The sequence below is a fragment of the Phaenicophaeus curvirostris genome, chromosome 4 (genome assembly GCF_032191515.1).
Source record: "Phaenicophaeus curvirostris isolate KB17595 chromosome 4, BPBGC_Pcur_1.0, whole genome shotgun sequence".
Lineage (NCBI taxonomy): Eukaryota > Metazoa > Chordata > Aves > Cuculiformes > Cuculidae > Phaenicophaeus > Phaenicophaeus curvirostris.
This window is the reverse complement of record NC_091395.1, coordinates 14261753-14278287: the sequence shown is the minus strand read 5'-3', so window position 1 is coordinate 14278287 and position 16535 is coordinate 14261753. Positions and strand designations below refer to the sequence as shown.

Below are 16535 nucleotides of genomic sequence, written 5' to 3'. Positions count from 1 at the left end.
ATCTGGGAGAAGTACACGTAGGAATAGCAGTTGGGCTGTATTAACTATGGAAGTATATGGTTATTCAATTTTTAATCTTTTTCAAGACAAACACGTAACCCATTTCTGTATGGCACAGGACAAGAGTATAACACCAGAGGAAATCACGTAGCCAGGATGGGCAGGAAAGTACATGGAAGAAGTCTCAAGGACATTGGGTACAGTTTCTCCCACACTTCATGGGTTCCCTGAAGTATTCTAGGACCTCATTACAGATTTTGGGGTGTCCAAGAGCTTAAGGGGATGATGAAACTTGGAGCCTTAGTGGACTGTTAAACCTCCTCCCATTAAAGAAAAACATGTGGTTGAAGCTGTGTTGGCTAAAAACCATGGAATTTTCTGTGTAACTTTATTCCTTCTTTGCCGTTTTGTGTTGGATATCATGATCTGCCTGTTATATTTCAGCAAACGCAATAATTTCCTTTTAATTAAATAATTACTATGTTATTCATTGGGTTTGATCACTTCTAAATTCAGCTTTTCATTTTAACAAATGCAGTTTCAGAAGATGATGGATTTTTACATTTCTAAAACCGCTAAATGTTCAGAAAGGATTTGTACACATAACAAAATTAAAGTAGGGATTATCTAGCACTGTGTGTGGGATACAGCTATAATGTATACAGTGCATGGAAAAGAAACTGGCATTCTCAATTGCACTGCACACATCTCAGTAATAACAGGGTATGAGGCATACAATTTCATGGAACACCCACAATGAAAATTATTCTTTCCAAACAGAGAATTGTTTTGGAATAAGTTAGGTTAATTGGCACCATGGGATTCCTCTCAAGGAAACACAGAACATTAAAATCTACACATGTGCATGTAAAATGATAAAGTATTATCTTCTTTCCCCTCTCAGCTCCTCAAATCTAAGACACGCTACCCAAAATCAACAGAAACTATTATGTTTTGTTGATTCAAATTTCCTTAGAATAAACTGGCAATTCTTCATCTGGTCAGCTTACAAATTGAGAGTCACGGCGCTGTTCCACAATTGCTAGCTTGGGTATGGTTATCTAGTGCAGTCTCACACAAAAATAGAGGTCTCTAGAGCTTTCGGCACATGCTTTCCAGAATTGTAAGAATCTTTATTTTCTGTTCAAGCAACAGAGCTATATGGTGGTAAGATAGAGCTTCTTTCAAAGGACTCTTGTGCCCCTATTAGGATTAGAACCAAAATCCGCACACGGTTAATGGGAAATCCAGGCACATTTCACTGTCATTATATAGTCCTTGGTTAAAACACTGTTTGTATTTTACAGTTTCTGAATACAGTTGAAGTACATTAAGTCCTTACAAAAGTATTATCACTCTTAAAGTTCATAAGAAGAACTTCTCACTTATAAAAAAAAAATCTTCCTTTTCATGAAGAAGTCTGCATGCTTGTTCAGGCTGTTGTGCTGTGTACATCGTGTATACTTCAGAAATGTTTAACGTCATTATCAACAAGGACATTTTACTTGGTTTGTCTTTAAAATGTCCTGTACTTTCACATTTGGATATTTGTACACCTTAACCATTCTTTCTTTCCTAGTTTTCTGTCCCAGTTACGGGAAGATATTTAAAAGCAATTGTGATTCCTAGTGGGCACATCACAGGTGAGATGCGGCCTCAGAAATGTCATCTGTTGTGCTACAAGCCTGCCTGCAGCTCTTCTGACCTCTAAAATGAGTGAGAAACTCCCATACCCTGTGACCCCATGTGATTTCATGTGTAAGTCCTTTGCGGAAGACAGTTTTCATCACTTTTCTCTCTGCAATCTCTAGTGGAAATTAAAGGTGTATGTTGGTTGCCTTGCCATTTTTGCAACAACACAGGCAGCATAGCATTTCAGCTTCTCACAGAAGACATCCTAGGGTCTCCCCCTAGTTTTCTGTAGCAGCAAGCCTCACTGAAAAGGCTGCACAAACTATTACAAGCTTCTTGAAACATACTGTGCCAGTCATGGAGATTGTGGTATTTTTTTCAGATTTTTCAGTTTGCATTTTATATTAAATGAGCTGAGTAATTAATGTGATTCAATGTTATGTTATGTTGTGATACAAACATGAAGGCATAGTAGAAGTTTCCCTACCAATCCTGCATTCCTGCAAAAAGGTGCCTATAGTGACAAGGTGCTCATTTGACCTGGAGAAGCTCTGGAATAACTGGCTCTTAACAGTACAGTTAACTTATTTAGTACCTGACAGTCTACTTTCATAGCCTTATACTGCATGTAAAAATTGTTATGTGTGGAAAATGGGTCTACTGCATACGTTCCACAGCTTTCTTCAAGGTATCAAGAAGATTCCTACCTGAATGGCTGGACCACTCATAAATAAGATTTTGCAGGACTGAAAGTACTTGTGCTCTGATATTAAAACTAACCAATACACAGTAAGGTATGTAAATAGCTTTTAACTCTTCTTAACACTATTACTTGGAAATCTGCTGAACTTAAAATAATTGTTGTCAGATATTTCTGTATTTTTTTTCACTGCAAAGAGAGCTGGCAGTTTAAAATATTTACAAGGAATTTATATAGGAACGTAACATTTTAAAAACTCTGGGAATTAAGAAAAACATGTAAGACTACTCTTGCTGATTCATTTGAAAGTAAGATGAACTAAAAAGATGATTATGGGTTAGGATTATGGGGAAGTTTCTGCTAAAATTTGTTTCTGACAAGGAAAACCATACTCTTGGAGAAGAAGGTGAAGGATGTCAAGTCTAACTCATATATTCTTAACAGTGATCTCCAATACCATTTCACTAAGATTTTCTATCCCTTTCCCCTTCCGTTCCCTCCCTTGCCCTGCCCTTTCCTTCCTCAGAGGCTTTCCCCTTTAGCACAGTATTCCCATGAGAATATTCCTGTAAAGGCAGTTTTAAGGATACCCATTTCGTAGGGGGGTTCTACTCTAGGCACTGTGCTGGCTGAACAATTTATGACCCTATAGTCAGCAGACAGATCCACACCAGGGCTACACCGGTTTGGTCACAACCAACAAAATTAGCAATAAACTGTAAATAACTTAAAGATCAGAGATGACAAGCAATTGAACATGAAGCCCAACTTCAATTACATAGCTAAAGAGCTTATTCAATCTGGATTTGTAAGTGTAAAACTACCATGTATCTACAGGGACTTGATTTTACCAGTGGCAGTAGTAAGATGTAAACTTGGCTGCTTTGTACAGTTCTGAGGTCCTTCATTTTTAAAAGATATTGGGAAAGTTGAATCATTGTAGGGAAGGACTGCAAGAATGATTTAAAGACTAACAGTTGCAGCCCTAGAGCTACTTAGCTTTGCAGAAAGTATTTTGAAAGGTGATTATAGCATTTAACACCCAGGAGAAGTGGTAGGCTGCACTGTTCTTGTTCCAAAATCATACCTGATACCTGGATGCCTTCCCTTCTGAACAATACATTTTAGGCCAATTCTGAACAATACATTTTAGGCCAATATATTTTAGGCCAATATATTTTAGACCAATACGTGTTACTGGGCTCAGGAGACAAGACAGTGAGTGACAACTGAAGTAACAGGTTGTGCTACATTTCATGGTGGCTGCTACTAAGCTAAAGTTTTCCAGATCTTAGGAAGCAATACAGTTAATAAGATAAAATACACCCTCAAGGAAATTTGGAGAGTTGCTAGAGCATTCAGCATTTTTCTGTAAGCTAGATACAACCTTTAGTACAAGGTTATTGATCTTGTAGTAATAACATATTCATTACTGCTACATCTCAAGAAATCATTAAAGTCAAATATTTAGAATGCTTTGATTTCCTTCTTCTGCTTTTTCTTTTATCTGATGGGATAAAATTATATTTGCCCAATACTTTTAATGCATTTAATTATTTTGCCTAACTTTTTGACAATAGGTTCAGATATGTAAGGACTATTTTTTTCTTGGTAATTGAATGAAGTCTCCTTCAATGCCAGTGAAATCAAAGTATTGTGATTATTAGTTTAATAGCTTCTCATTCAAACTTTCTGCCTCTCTTCTACTTGGCAGTAGTTTAAAAAGAAAATAGCAGTATTGGAAATCAGTCTGAAAGAAAAAATAAGTACTGATATTTTCATTAAAAAATTGCCTTTGCTGCAAACTTTGAAGGAACAACTGTAAAATGTTGCTCTGTAACTAACAGCTCTCTTCACCACAACATAATGGAGCAGAAAATCACCAGAACAGGGAAGCAGACTTGTAGGGTTTGTTTTCTGGTAAATACTTACTCTTTTCTTCTACACAGATGCCACATACTCAGGGTACTTTGTAATAGTAATCGGCACAGGTGGTGGAATCAGTATTTCATCCGCTACACTAGGCTATATATTCCTAAATAGTTGACCCTAGGTGCATGTCCTAGATTCAAGTTACAGAGCACGTCTCACTCAACTTTGGGTCAAGATTGAGGTACACAGTGACTTTACTTTCAACACATTCTTAAAGAAATGGAGAAAAGGCTATGGGTGGCAGGAGGGACCTGGCCAAGTGATCAATCCAACCACACCTTCTAAAATTCTTATATGTCCAATGTGACATAAAATACACTGGAGAGGACCACAGATGTTGAATTACCAACTTATTCATTCATGGCTTCCAACAACTATGTTGAAAAACAGAAAATCAAAAAATGATTCCTGCTAATTGGATTCAAAACTGGGAGACGTGCATATTGTTTCTTAAGCTCTTCAGAGATTTTTATTTATTTATTTTAATCTTGAGGAATCCTGCATCAGATTTTCTCTAGGAAGCACAAGCTACCATCATCCATTCATGGCTTCTCTCTCTCTGTTATGAAATACATCTACATGCTCGTCTAATGCTGTTTAAGATACCAGCAACATATAAAATTATCACTTTCTTTCATTTGAAATTATTAAAATTAAATCATGTAACTGTCAGCAGATTTTACTGCAGCAACAATTTTCAAGCAGACACCTCAATAACTTTAATGAACATTAAAAGCCAGTGGACCAACAAACCATATGCATCAGGTTATACCACTCTTCTTAACTTAATTTCTATTTATCCACAGACCTTTAGGTCTGACCAATAAGAAGCAACTCCAGATAATCCTATTTATGTGCTTAGGCGAGCAGGACTGGTGAAGAAACCCTACAGGCTCACTCACAGCAACCTTAGAGGCTCCAAATGAATTTCAACAACAGAGGGACCATTAGTTCCATTAGAAGAATAAACAGCATCTTTTTAGGAGGGTATCATGGCTGATTGCTATAGAATGCAGTCACCTTGTTTCCTCTGTTTTTGTATATTGTCTTCCTCCTTATCTGAGTGCCAGTGCTGTGATGAGCAAAATGAAGTTAGTGACATCAGAACTGAAGTCCAGGATGATTTCTATGAAGGAAATATGTAATTTCTGTTTCTTGATTATGTCAGCCCAAGATAGTTTTAAGTATATTCTTTGGAAAATCATCAAGGAACAGATTTGCTGCTTTGTGACAATATAATGATTTTAAAACTCCTAAATTCCCTCTTTATACTGGAAGAAGAGGAGAAAATCAATCATCAGTATTTTACTCCATCAACATAAAAAAAATCAGATTGGGATAGCTGTCCAAAACACTTTTCAGTGGTATAATTTAAATTACCTTTAATTTGACCACAGCTGCATAATCATCATTGTTATTACTCCTATTATTACACATATCTATAAAAATTTGAAAAAATATTTTTACTGTTGTCACCAGAATTAAGTTTTTATTTCAGATATACACAAAAAAATAACAGAAACAATTTTCAGACACTTGGGTATATAAGGGAGAAAATTTTCACACTTATTTTTAGGGAAAAAGAATCATTTGCCTGTTCTTGCTACCATTGCTCCGAGGTTGGAAAAGTGGTGAAGAGTTGTTTACTTCAATGGAGAATGTCTATGTTAATTCAAAAATAACATTATATGGATGATATTGTACAGGAATTTACTAGATATGTAGTTAACATCTATGAGTCTGTATAAATGAACAGAGAACTCAAAAAGGCAACATGTTACCTTGGCAAAACATGTGGGCCTAAGTTTGAGCAGGGACAGCTGAAAACTCATGGATTTTATTCTCCTTTTCACTTACACCACTCTATGAGAAGAATCAGGCACATTGAACAAAATGTATACATACAAATTAATCTACCTTACGCTGCAAGTATTTCTTTTCAAGCAGCAGTATTTCATACGCTGCTTGAGTAGGCACAGGAGACACATTCAGCCATTCTCACACTTTGCATGTAGATGCAGTGTTTAAGATAGTTGGGTTTTTTTTTAATTGCTGCCTGTGAAGTATCTGCACTGTCTGCTGGGAAATTGTCTATCCACATAGTATTCTCCATTACTGATTCCTCGTTTTAAAGTATATGACAGGTAAGTAAAATCAAATACCCTTCAAGTAGTATTTTGATGGAATAACTGCTATTGTTGTCACAGTGATCTTGCATCCTAGTAGATGAAGGACCATGGACAATGATTATAAGAATCAGACTGCAGGGGACAAACATAAGAGTGTTTAAGATCCCTTGTTTTAAAACAACCGTTTACATTATGTGGGGTTTGGTTTATTAAATTTATTTATTATTTTATATAATGTATTCATTCCTCAAATTCTTGTACTTTCCCCTTTTTGTTTAAGAACTGAACTACTGCTTCTAGGCGCATTCCGTTTCTCCTTACCTGTGAAGTAGGTAAGGCCCCCATTCTTGACAGCCTGTGCTAAAAACTGCAATACAGTTATCCTCAGTCACTGAGCTGTTACTTCAGGGAACTGAATTAGACTTTCTAGCTTACAGAACATCAAAGTATTTACACAAAATGTTAAGTTGAAACAAAGGTTAGAATATTATATGATGGTTAGCGTAGTAAAGATTGAAAAGATCAGGTCACTGATTTAAAACAGAACTGAAAGTTGAATCTGAATCTGAGGGTAGCTGCCGAGGGTCTTATCAACCAAGCTGTTGCCTATTCAGAAGCACGGAAAAGCACTTTTTCATTTAGCCTTGCCTCTAAGTTCCAGCTGTAAACATTTGCGCAAGGAAGGTTTGTTTGTAACCAATAGCAATTCTGTGGAAAGTTTCAGTGTCAGTTTTTCACAAGTACAAACTATCAGAATCTCATTTAAGAAATACAAAACAGCCTTATATGGATGTTCAAAATCAGCCCTGATAAGTCTCTTCTGGTTTTGTATCTTGAACATTAGGGTTACCTACAGAGGCAGGAAGGGAAGTGTTCAGGAAATCAGAGAATCATAGAAATCGGTTCTTTTCCTGAAAAACGTGTCATATATTCAATCTCTCTCTCTCTCTTTCAACACCAACCCAAAACCTCAGAGATACTCTCTCAGAAAACACTATATTAAATTGGCTTATTGCCCTTATAGCTGAAACACAAAACTATTAGTATGTGCTGTGCATTTTAAGTAGATATAGTTTGTCACAATTATTTAAGATTATTCTGTCAAGAGTATGTCAATATATCTTTCATCCATGAACGCTGTCAGATATACAGTCCTGACTGTTCCAGGCAAAATCCAATTACAGTTTAAATTTGCTTTACGTGTATGGATTTTACTTGCATTAACATTCTAAAACGTGACAAGAAATCAACATGGAACAACACTTAAGACATTTACAAAGTAAAATATCCCCCAATAGACTTGCAAGCTTTCTGGTAGTACTTACCCAGTACATGGATGTAATTTCTTACCTCCACCCTCCAATGTATTCCCATTATTGCCCATTTACCACTCACTCCCCTGACCATGAAGTCCTCCCATCAACCAGAATTAAAGCTGTTGCACCAAACCGCCTGCATGTCTGAATTTAGAGGGTTGGTCACTTATAACACGCATCTCAAATATGTGCTGTTTTAAAGCAGCCCCCCATCGGGGACAGCTTGTGCCACATCTGAGGTTTGAGCCCAGAGGGACTGAGCACCAGTGCCCCTCTCCTGGGGGTCCCTAAGCACTCCCAGACCTCTCCTGCATCTGGCTCCCAGGGCATCACTAAGCACCTGCGGGTTTGGGGAGGCCCTGAGCCAAACTTGCTCCCACTTGGAATCACAGCAAAACTGAGCTGAATTCAGTGGGATGGAAAAGAACCCAAAAGATGAAAATACAAAGATGATGCTGTCGGATGCTGGTGTTGTATAGTTTCTTCTGAATTTAAAGTGAGGAAAAAAATGAAGGGAAAGATAAAAATGTGATGATGGTTAAAAGAAGCTATATATTCCCTTCCTGAAATAAAGAAGTTTTCAGTTCTTTGCCAGATAGAACTATACCATCAGTTGTCATTACTGTCCTTTTATGCTACTTAGATTAAAATATTTTCCAAAAAACATTTCTCCCCCTTTTCCCCACATACAGGCTAAAATATAAACAGATAGAGATAAGCAAAAAGTCCAACCTTTATTCCACTTTGAACAAGCTTGTGTATATCCAAAAAAGGTTCCTTGAGTATGTCTCCTTCAGGGGTGAAAATCTTCACGTATCCTTCTTTCTCAAGAATAAAGAGGCGATGGGATCCATCCCCGCAATGTACTGCTCCAACAGGCTGCCTTAGTCCACTCACAACCTCCTGAATACAGAAGCAGTTGTGCTTGTGTTTTCTAAAAAAAAAAAAAAAAAATTAAAAAAATAGTCAGAAATGTCTTTTTTGTCATAACCATAACACAGTAATGTCCCTAAAAGATAAAATGATTGTTCTGCAGCACTATTAAAAACACGGTTATGCAATCCAGAATCAATTATTTCCTTGAAGGTATGCAATTAGATAATACTGCAAATCAGCTTGAACTTCACTTGAGCAAAATTTGGTTTGTATAAAAGATGGAGAAAATGAATTCATCTTAGATCTGAAATGCAGAGGAACAGGGGAGCAAAAAAAATGGTAGAAAAAGAGTAAACAATTTATAAATACAACATTTCTGCTGTTCAATAAACACAGTAAATCCCAGCAGTTCGACAAAATCTGGCTTCTAAAACCCAGTTCAAAATTATGACTTATGATGGGACAACCTAATTTAATTATTTTCACAATGAAAATTTTTTTCACATGAATGAAATATAGTGACTATCATGAAACAAATGTTTTATTAATAAAATTATTTTAGTTGTTTAGTAATATTAAATTCAGGTAGAAAGTACTTCCTAGAACTAAGTATGATCCACAGGGGAGACCATAGCCAAGATCCACAGGGTGGATCAAACCAGGATTCTAACACCTTTTCAGCAAGGCAATTGAAACTAATGTAACTTTCTCTTTTGACATGTACTACCATCAGCAAAAGAAAGTAACATCTGGAAAACACAGCTGTTGAGCATAAGCACATACTGAGCTATTTCACTGTGAAAACCACAGGCTTTGCTAGGGTTTTTTTTTCAGATTAAACAGCATTTATCTTTATGAACCTGCTGATCTCTTCCTCTTTGTCATATTCTTCCATGTGGTCCAGGGAGTTAGAAGCTGGCCCTCGGACTTGTTTTCTTGGAAAATCTGGAAAGCATACACCGCCATCTTTTCTTGCATAGTAAAAGCAAAATTCATCAGCTGTAGTTTGGAGAAAACCTTAAAAAATGCAAAAGAGCATACAAATATTTAGTGTGTTGTCATGTCTGCAGTTCTGTGAAGTCAAACTAATTTTTAAATAGATTATATATTGAGTGGAAAAAGAAGTCAATATAAACCAAGTGCTATCAGCAAAAAAGGCCTGCTCTGAATAAAATATAAACTGACTATTACCTTTTATAGTTTAGCCCTTTCTATTAATGCTTACTTTCAGTGTGCTTAAATAAAAATACCCATTTATTCAAAATGACGCTACAGTTCACTCATCAAAAAATTAAGAGGCAAAGTTGAGGGTTGAGGCTGTGGTACGTTTTTTCCCTGATTTTAACTCTACTAATCAAGTGTACTATCTGCTGTAAAATAGCATAAGAAGCTTTAATTTATTTTTTTTTAAGTGGCTTGTAGTAAAAATGTCAGTAAAGACTTCTGTGGAAGACATGCTGTAAAGACTTTGTGGAATGCCGGCAGCAAAAGGCATCAGTTGGAGAGGTGAATAATTAGTTGTCTCAGAAAGTGAGAAGTACTGCTGGAAACTGCTCCGTGTCGACATGCATTTGGCCTCTCGTTGATTCCCAGCATTAGAGTGGGTGGACACAGTGTCCTATTGCAAAGTCTGCTTCCTCAGCCCCCATCACCTGAAAAAGGGATACGTCATGCTGTACTGGAGATGGCTTTAAGCTGGTTTGGGTGAAAGGTGGCCTTCCAGTTTTAGGTTAAAATGGGAATGAATTCAAAGGCCATGGGAAACAAGAAGTTGGTAAAATGAGAGCCTTTGAGGAAAACCCCTGCCCTACTGATATCACCCTATGATTAATGACAGTGAAACTCTCTATTTCTAGCCACAAACCTATTTCTAGTCACTTCTATCCAGTTTTTAATCATTACTGCTAAATCTGAGAATACAGAATTTCCCTAGTTCTACATATACTATTTTACTAAATCAGTTGTTAAGATAGTCTGTATTAAGTTACCTTCATTCCTCTTTGCATTATTGGCACGCTGTGTTAGGATGTACTATGGTCCAGGACATAACTCATACAACACACAGAATTAGCACTTAATTGGAATTAGAGGCCTAATTTATGCATGGCTTTACCACTTGTGAATAATGTAGTAATCCATAGATCTCGGCCATAAGACCTCTGGCTTCCAGCGTACAAAAAGAGCTGATCAGGGACAGCTGTGTTTCACTGGAAAATGGCAATTTCTTAAAAGCAAAGCTTTTTTCGGAAACATTATCAGCTTTGACCAAATTTCAGTGAACATGATGTTTCTGGTCCAAACCCTAATTTCTGGTCTAAATGAAAAAGAGAGAAGCAGACAGCAAACCTCATATCACTGTACTCCAATGTCTCATAATTAGGGTCTTTCATTAGGAAGAGGAATATTCAGGTCAATGCCCCTCATCTGTCAGGCTAGAGTTTGACCCTAAGTCTCCCATTTCCCAAGTAAATGTCCTAACAACGACTTTATTAGCTATCCTGGGGTGGTCTCTCTGTGGCTTGCTTCATGGAAAATTTCGAAACAGTTCTATTTCTTCCTTATGTGGAATGGGAAAATTTTTTAGATCCCAGAATTTTTGTGGAGTGGAAAGCCTTTCCCACCCAACTATGCTTCTTTTCATATGCATCTTCCTTTAAAAATATTGGAAAAATAACATGACAAAGCCCGCCTTTGGTTTCTATAAAATAATATCAGGAAACACATGGTAGTGTGTTGTGGTGTAGAAGCTTAATTACCATGATTTGGGGCTTCAGTAAATATCATCTCTGAGGAGCTGGTTTTAATTTATAATAGCTATTTGGAGAAAATGGGAGATATCATTTCAAGTGGAACAACTGAAGAGGAACTCTGATATAATCATGGAGCACTACTCCAAGGCCGGTAGCTATAATGCAAAAATCAAGGGTAATCTAAAGTCTTGTTGTTGAATTATTTGACATAAGAATACACAGTTTTGTCTTTAATAATTTATTTCTCTAGGCATGGTGGGTCATTTAAGAGAAGCCAATAATGAACTAGGGGTGTGCAATTTCTAAGAATTTATAGAATTTTCCATTTGAATTAAACTCTGAAAATCAGTCAGTAAGCTGCTAAAATGCTGCATTAATGGCAGGAATGTAACCTCTGTAAATACAATTTCACCTGTGTCTTGGGGGTGGAATTTCATTCTATAAAAACCACAGTAATTTACAAAAAAAAATCTGCTTGTGTTATGTGCTAGATTCAACATACTGATAGCTTCACCAAAGACAGTTGGAAAACCATTTGCTTCTTCTCTCCTGTCTGCTTGTAGCCACTTAATGTTTTCTTTATCATGCTTAGATTGTAAGGTCTATAGTGCAAAGTTTGCCATTTTGTTCTGTGTTTGTACAGCGTCCAGAAGAATAAGTCCCTGACAAGTGCCCCTGAGCACTAGAATTGTTTTGAGAAAAAGATCATTTTCCTCATTCTGAGTTTATTCAAATACAGCTCTTTCACTGCATTCTTTGAGAGCTGTGCCTAACAAGGACTGCAACATTTGGTCCTGTGTGAATTTGTACACTTATCACTTTATTTTAAGACTCATACATATCATTACAAATTTCCTGCCAGTTGTGTATGTGTTGACAGAGCAGTGCCCCTGTTAACAAAGAAAACTGAAATCACGAAGTTTAAATGTAACATTTAAGTGTTGTACATGTCAGATTTTGCACAGGCTTGCAAGGTTGCATTTCTGTGCTTTTAAAACTTTCTGTCTTGCAAACAAGAATCAAACTACAGACTTTTCAGGTAAGGCAGCTACAGCGAAGGCTTTCTGTGTTCGCCTTTGTAAAAACCTGTGGGACTAAGTTGCCTTCAAGCCTTTTAAAATGAAAACTTCTGCTCTTAGCTCATCCTCACATATCTCTCTCCACTCATATCTGAGGTCAGTTATTCCTCACCCTGTTTCTTCCTTCCTATCCTACCTTCACCAAATTCCACCCATACCCCTGATACACAACTTTGATATGCAACTCATGTTGTGGTAGCATTTGTCACAGCCTTTACAGCCAGCCAAGTTCCTATAAACTCCCTTCCTTGATCACGCTGCACGTGGGGCTGAATATCATCCACTCATCTGAGTAGACCTACAACGGTCTGGAGCATCAGAGATCAGGCTTATCTGCTTTATTCCCGCTGTTACTGACTTCGAACGTACAGTTCAGTATTGTGTAAAAGAAGCACTTTCCTGGTGGGTTGGTTTTTTTCTGATTTGCACTTTCGACAGCTGGATGCGAATTTGTTCACAAAGCTCACATTCTCCTCTCTCTTCTCAACTCTCAGTGAAAACTAAATAACGGAGGTGATTCCAGACTGACTCTTTCAAAATGTAGGAAGTTCAGTGGTAGCTCACATGACTTTCTACTGGTTTTCAAGTGACCCCATGCTCATACTTGCACATTGCATGTACCTGCACACGGGCAGTGCCAAGGTTAATCCCTCTGATATTTTTGTTTGCAGGAGCAACATTATAAGCCACTACTATTTTTCTGGAGGTCGACTATGTTTACTGTAACTATTAGTTGACATTTTTAGAACTTCTGGAAGTGTTTTGTGTTATGTATTGCAGAATTTCTTAGAAAGTTTCCAGCATTCTGGGCTACAGTGCCCATTTGGAGTTAAAAAACTTATATCATGCCCCGCTTTGGGTAGTGCCTGGATTCAGATTTGGGCCTAGATCCGAATTCACCCACAAACATCTGGAACCAATTTCTTCAAAAAAAAAAAAAAATGGAGAGCACATAGTTCAAAATTTGTCTGATGTCCTTGGATGGCAGAATGTTCCATGTCTGTGGTACAGGTTTGTTTCTTGCCACTTCAGCTGGCATGGATCAAGTTTCTCCTCATGCCTAAAGGGACAATCAGCCATGCCTTTCTTTGCAAGCTAAATATTGGTCTTCTCTACCATCCCTGGGATAGGCCCAGCAGACAGACAGGATGCATGATACACGGGATTCCCTATCCTCTCTCCACTTGGCTGACTTAAAGACGGTGACTCCACGGTGACTTAAAGAGTAGAGGGGAATGGCAATAGGTTCATGCCTGTGCCAAGCTACAAACTACAGGCCTGTCAGCCTGACCTCCGTGCCAGAGAAGGTTATAGAACAGATCATCCTAAGAGCTATCACATGGCACTTACAGGATAACCAGGTGATCAGGCCCAGTCAGCATGGATTTAAGAAAGTCTGGTCCTGCTTGAATAACCTGATATCACAGAATCACTAGGTTGGAAAAGACCCACCGGATCATCGAGTCCAACCATTCCTATCAACCACTAAATCATGCCCCTCGGCACCTCATCTACCCATCTTCTAAATACCTCCAGGGAAGTTCTGATCTCTCAGACTTTGTGAAACATTACACTGTCCTGTGATGGCATATCCACACAATCCTAACAGCTATTGTTATCGTTCTATTTGAATAAAGAATTGGGTCCACTTTTTCTTTGGATATTCCTAAAGAAGTCAGTGGTTAAGTTCTGATACAGTCATAACTGGTGGGTAAACTTCTGTCTTCAAAAGAGTTAACCAAGGATCTTTGAAAAAGTGACAGAACAATAAATGAATTTCTGGAGGTAACTCATCAAAAAAAACCTGATGTATAATTTCTGAGTCTTCTTGGTTAATGTGTACTGCTCAAGTTTCAATTCCAGAAAAGATGCTTGCTGTTTGACATCGCTAATAATAGTTCTCATTTGTACAGGACTTAAGGGATAAAATTATTTTTGTAGTCAGCAGTTTCCTTAAACGGCTTTGTATTGGTGTTTAGAAACAATTAGCACTCCTTAATGGAGGAACAGTAATTATTTGACTTTTTAACAAATGTGCACTGAGTCATTGCCACAGACCTTAGGGTTGGGGGTCTGTTAATTTCCAACTCTTTGTTTAATCTTTCAGGCTAAATCGAAGACATAACTTCCACACTTCCTACTTTCTTTTGCAATAAATATTATTATGGATATAATAATATATCTCACAAGTGAGATACAGAGGGTCTCACAAGTGAAATAGAAAACCCAAATAAGTTATTTTTAGTATTTTTATTTTAGAATGCATTAGAGGATTAAACTATATTAAAACCCTATAAGCCATCTTCTCAAAAAGAGGGACCTGAATCTTACTTAAATAATACCCTCAGGAAATAGTAGTATAGGTTACAACAACCATATATATGAGTCACATCACCAAATTCACCCATTGGTGGATGTAAGTATGCAACTACTTTTTGTTAGTACAACTCACTTTCAGAACAAGTATTTAGAATGATTATTAGCATATGATTGATGTAGGAAAAATCTTATTTTAACTGACGCTCAAGTATGTAAGCTCTTTCCCTGCAAAGCACAGTGCTCTGTCCAGTGCTAAAGTTATGCTTTCATCTGGTTATCTTTCAAGGCAACCTGGGTGGTCACAAAAAGCACTTGACATCTTGATGCACTTCAGCAGTTTTACATATACACAAACTTCGTAGAAAAATAAATTTGTCATTCGTCACCACATATGTTGATCTGAGGAGTGAGGTTCCTGTGGCTATAGCTCCTGTGCTGCTCAGCCCTCTCTCATTCTGTTTTCCTCCCTCAGCCATCTCCTTATTTCTCCCTTTTCCCTCTTTTACTTTCTTCAGTTACACAAATTGTTTCCTCAGAAACACAGAATTTCACAAAACAACTTGCTCTGGAGTATATACTAATAATTTGCACTAGGTACAAACTCATGTCAAAAAAAGTCTTTGTGCTGACTTCTTATATGGGCCAAACATTTAGAATATCTAATCTGCTATCGCTGTTCAGCAGGCAGTCTTGGCAACTGTGACCTGTTCTGCTTTGCTTTGGGGAATGTGATAAAGAGCAAGAAACAGCTGGTTTAAGAAAGCCTTAGAAACATCTCTTAGTTTATAAAGACAATAATAATATTTTCATATTTGAATGGGTTGAGATACATGTTAAGCCACAGCAAGGGCAAAAAGTAAGCAGATTCAAAATGTTTTCTCAAGTCAATAAAAGAACGCTGCAAAAAGTCCCTGTGCTCTTGGGACTTCAGAGAAAACAAGCACACACTGTACACACACAATCAAAAAACCCTCCTCCAAATCTCATCCACTTAAACTATCCCCTTTATTCAAATATGTTTATATTATATTACAAAGCTGTGTTCATTTATCAGAAATGATTATTCACAAATTCATTTTTCATATTGTTATTAATTTCTTTCCAGTCTGTGTTGCTATTAAAAAAAAAAATCTTAACCAGTTTAATTATTTTCTCCTGTGTGGCATTAATTATAAGGAGTGTTTGAACAGGGAAAAAAGCATAGTTTAAAAATGACAGTCTTAAACATATAAATAATTTACTATTGCGAATACCAAAGACATTATTTAATACAATAGTGTATTAAGACAGTATTTCTAAAAGAATCATCTTCTGTGGTCATTTTGTTGATATAGTTACAAGTGATAGCACACATTTGTTGATTGCTTTAGACAACACAGGTCAAGTTCTGGTTGTGGTTATGTCCAGCTAACTCTACTGACTGCATTGAGGAAGGTTTAGGTTAGTTAAGGATTTGGTTGTTAACAGCACGTTGGAAGTGATTCAGAGATCATAGAAGTCTATCAAATAGCTCCCTTTGATTTCAATAGGCTTTAAACCCTGTAGAAATAACATCAGTTTCTAGGGCAACAAAACTAAAAAAAATACTTTACTTGTCAGCTTTTAGAGTCTACAGCAAAGAGTCAGCATCCTTCATTACTTGCATTTTAAAGCCATCTATCCTTTAGAACAGCCTTTTGGATGACTAGCTACTTCTTTACATGACTTGAATGAACGTGCTGGTATATCAGCAAAGGTAACAGCATCAGATGCTTTGACAGGAAACAGTCCTATGGTTCACGGAGAGTTTAATAGGAGACTGG

At 37.1% G+C, this 16535-nt stretch overlaps 1 protein-coding gene across 1 annotated transcript in view; it reads right to left on the bottom strand.

The window, feature by feature from the left end:
* HHIP (hedgehog interacting protein) overlaps positions 1-16535 on the bottom strand; it is a 75322-nt gene that overhangs the window by 51427 nt on the left and 7360 nt on the right. Inside the window, exons 3-4 of the mRNA XM_069855304.1 lie at positions 9446-9602; positions 8442-8643 (exon numbers count right to left, since the gene is read on the bottom strand). Of these exons, the coding sequence (XP_069711405.1) occupies positions 8442-8643; positions 9446-9602 (359 nt within the window). The remainder of the gene's footprint in view (positions 1-8441; positions 8644-9445; positions 9603-16535) is intronic.